Source organism: Echinops telfairi, unplaced genomic scaffold (genome assembly GCF_000313985.2).
Source record: "Echinops telfairi isolate 266 unplaced genomic scaffold, ASM31398v2 ScPeMD7_7427;HRSCAF=8465, whole genome shotgun sequence".
Taxonomy (NCBI): Eukaryota; Metazoa; Chordata; class Mammalia; order Afrosoricida; family Tenrecidae; genus Echinops; species Echinops telfairi.
Genome location: NW_022111327.1, coordinates 13,264,520 through 13,267,140, shown reverse-complemented (window position 1 = coordinate 13,267,140; position 2,621 = coordinate 13,264,520). Strand labels below are relative to the sequence as shown.

The 2,621-nt window shown below is 43.1% G+C and overlaps 1 protein-coding gene across 1 annotated transcript in view; it reads left to right on the top strand.

The window, feature by feature from the left end:
* The first annotated feature begins 389 nt into the window (after window positions 1-389).
* Window positions 390-2,621, top strand: part of LOC101663006 (regulator of G-protein signaling 2) — a 6,796-nt gene continuing 4,564 nt past the window's right edge. The window contains 1 exon segment of the mRNA XM_045298554.1: window positions 390-399. Within this exon segment, the coding sequence (XP_045154489.1) occupies window positions 390-399 (10 nt within the window).

Here is a 2,621-nt window from a genome sequence, read left to right as displayed (position 1 = left end):
GACACGGATAGACCTGGAAACCATTATGCTGAGTGAAGTTAGTTCATCACAAAAGGACAAATATTGTGTGTCTTCTTCCATAAGGAGAAACACCAAAACGAAGGCTGATTTCTGCTTTCAGGTCATGTAATGTTCTAATCCGCTCTCCCAAAAAATGAGGCAGAAAGATTACCTAATGTCTACGAACCATCTATCATCCTCTTTTATGTACATCTTAAAAACCACTTTGACAAAGCAACCTCACCTCAGCTGGGGTCAGTTTTTCAAGATGAGGGGTGAGGGAGAAGACCATTCTGTTGCTGCCATATAACATTGTGCTAAGTTCACCCCAAATCAACAAACACTCCAATAAGAGTTATAAACAAAACTTACTAGAAATTCAATTCAAGATGTGGAGAGGTATGCTTGTCTCGGTGAAGGTGATGATTACATTTCTGTTAGTGGTTAAACCAGGAAGAGAACCACCCACCCCAAAATTGGGGAAAACCTTTTTAAAATACTTACTTAGAACCCAAGGGGAGAATATGCCCAGTACTATTTCTTAAAGGACACCTTTGACCTAATTTCTATTCAGTGTTTGGTGACCCAGGCAATGCATTATAGACTACTGGGACTTTAGACTGTGTCCTTTCGAGGCATACAACATCCTTCATCATAGGCCACACCAGAAGGATTCAATGTGGAAACCCTACTAAGTGACCTTGGTTACCTTAAACTCACCTGTAGCAGATTTAAGGAACCGACATACTCCCTTGGATTGAAGGCAGAAATTCCCTAGTGTGAGAAGAAGCAGATGACTGGTCTCCCAAGGTGATGGAATTAGCAGTCATTGGATTTGTGTGGGAGTCTGCACGTCCCTCAGCCCATGACCTGCGCCCTCCGCTATCTTTAAACTTCCTGTTCCTGGATGTTGCTGGCCTATTGTCCTGCCTGAGTTTTTCCTTTGTGATGATTGGTGCTCGGTGGCAGGCAGCCGCCATGCTCATTGGACACCTCCGCCAGACATCCAAGTGCACCTCATTTGCATGTGGACTGTCCAAGTGCACCTCATTTGCATGCGGACCTGTTTGAGGACTGATGCCTGCCATTTCTTCCATATTTGGTAGCTGCGTGATTATTGGATACTACCCGTTACACTTTATTAGCATACGATGTAATGTTACCCACCCACCATTGGTTATTTAAGCCCCTGCCTCCTGCTCAATAACCGAGCCTTGATCAGACTCCTGTCTTGCCTCCATTTCTCACGTCTCTTGCCCCTCTTCATTCCCAGTCCCTTTTTCAGGTATCCACGTTGTTTGATGACCTGAGGGACGGGTCAGATTTGGGTTCTGATCTCTTGCTTTGAAGGTGCCTGATCAATGGTGATCTGAAACTACAATATTTTAACTATTTTAATGTTTAGTACTTTTATTGATATGTAATTCATATATAATACTCCTGTAGTTCGTCATATTAAAAAGAGGTGTATGCACCAGCCTGTGTGATCATGAGGTGTCGATGGGATCAGATATCAGGCATCTAAGACCCAGAACAAAATCATACCCAATGTGAATGTGGGGGGCATGTGGAGTGGAGACCCAAAGCCCATCTGTAGACAATTGGACAACCCCTCACAGAAGGTTCGCAAAGAAGAGATGAGTCAGTCAGGGTGCAGTGTAGCAATGAGGAAACACCCAACTTTCCTCTCGCTCTTTGATGCTTCCTTCACCCCAGTATCGTGACCTCAATTCTACCTTACAAATCAGATTAGACCAGAACTTGCACACTGCTATAGATAAGAGCCTGAAACACAAGGAATCCAGGATAGATAAACCCCTCAGGGCCAACAAAGAGAATAGAGATACCAGGAGGATAAGAGGAAGGTGGGGGGAGAAAGGGAGAATCAATCACAAGGATCAACATATAACCTCTTCCCAGGGGGACGAACAACAAAAAAGTGCATGAGGGCAATAGAGGATGATGTAAGATATGAAAATAATCATCTATAACTTATCAAGGGTTCATGAGGGAGAGAAGGGGGCAGAAATGGGGAGCTGATATCAGGAGCTTAAGTGGGAAGAGAATGCTTTGAAAATGATGATGGCAGCATATGTACAAATGTGCTTGACACACTGGATGAATGTATGGATTGTGATAAGAGATGTAAGAGCCCCCAATAGAAGTATTTAATAAACAAAGAGGTGTATAGTCATTACTACAATCATTCTAGAACATTTTCATCCTTCTTGTACTCATTATTAACTTCCCATTGCCCTGCAAACTCTCCTCCTATACCTCCAATAAACCACTAATTCAGTTGCTGTCTCTATAGATGCACCTATCCTGGGTTTCATATACTGGAAAACATACCCCACATCCCCTAAAAAAAAAAGACCAATAAGAAGACCAAAATAAACTATTAAAAAACCTAAATCAAATTAAAAAAAAAAAACTAAATCAAAAAGTGTGGAGGGAGGTCAGATGCGCAGGCACTTCCCCCCCTGAGGACGATCAGTTGCCAGGCTGCACTAGCCCTGCTCTCTGTTGCTGGAGACAATGGACTACTTCTCTCTGAAGCTTGGGACCATTAGCTTGGTTCCTGTAGGAGGGGTTTGCACCCTACTGATAATGGTTCCTAT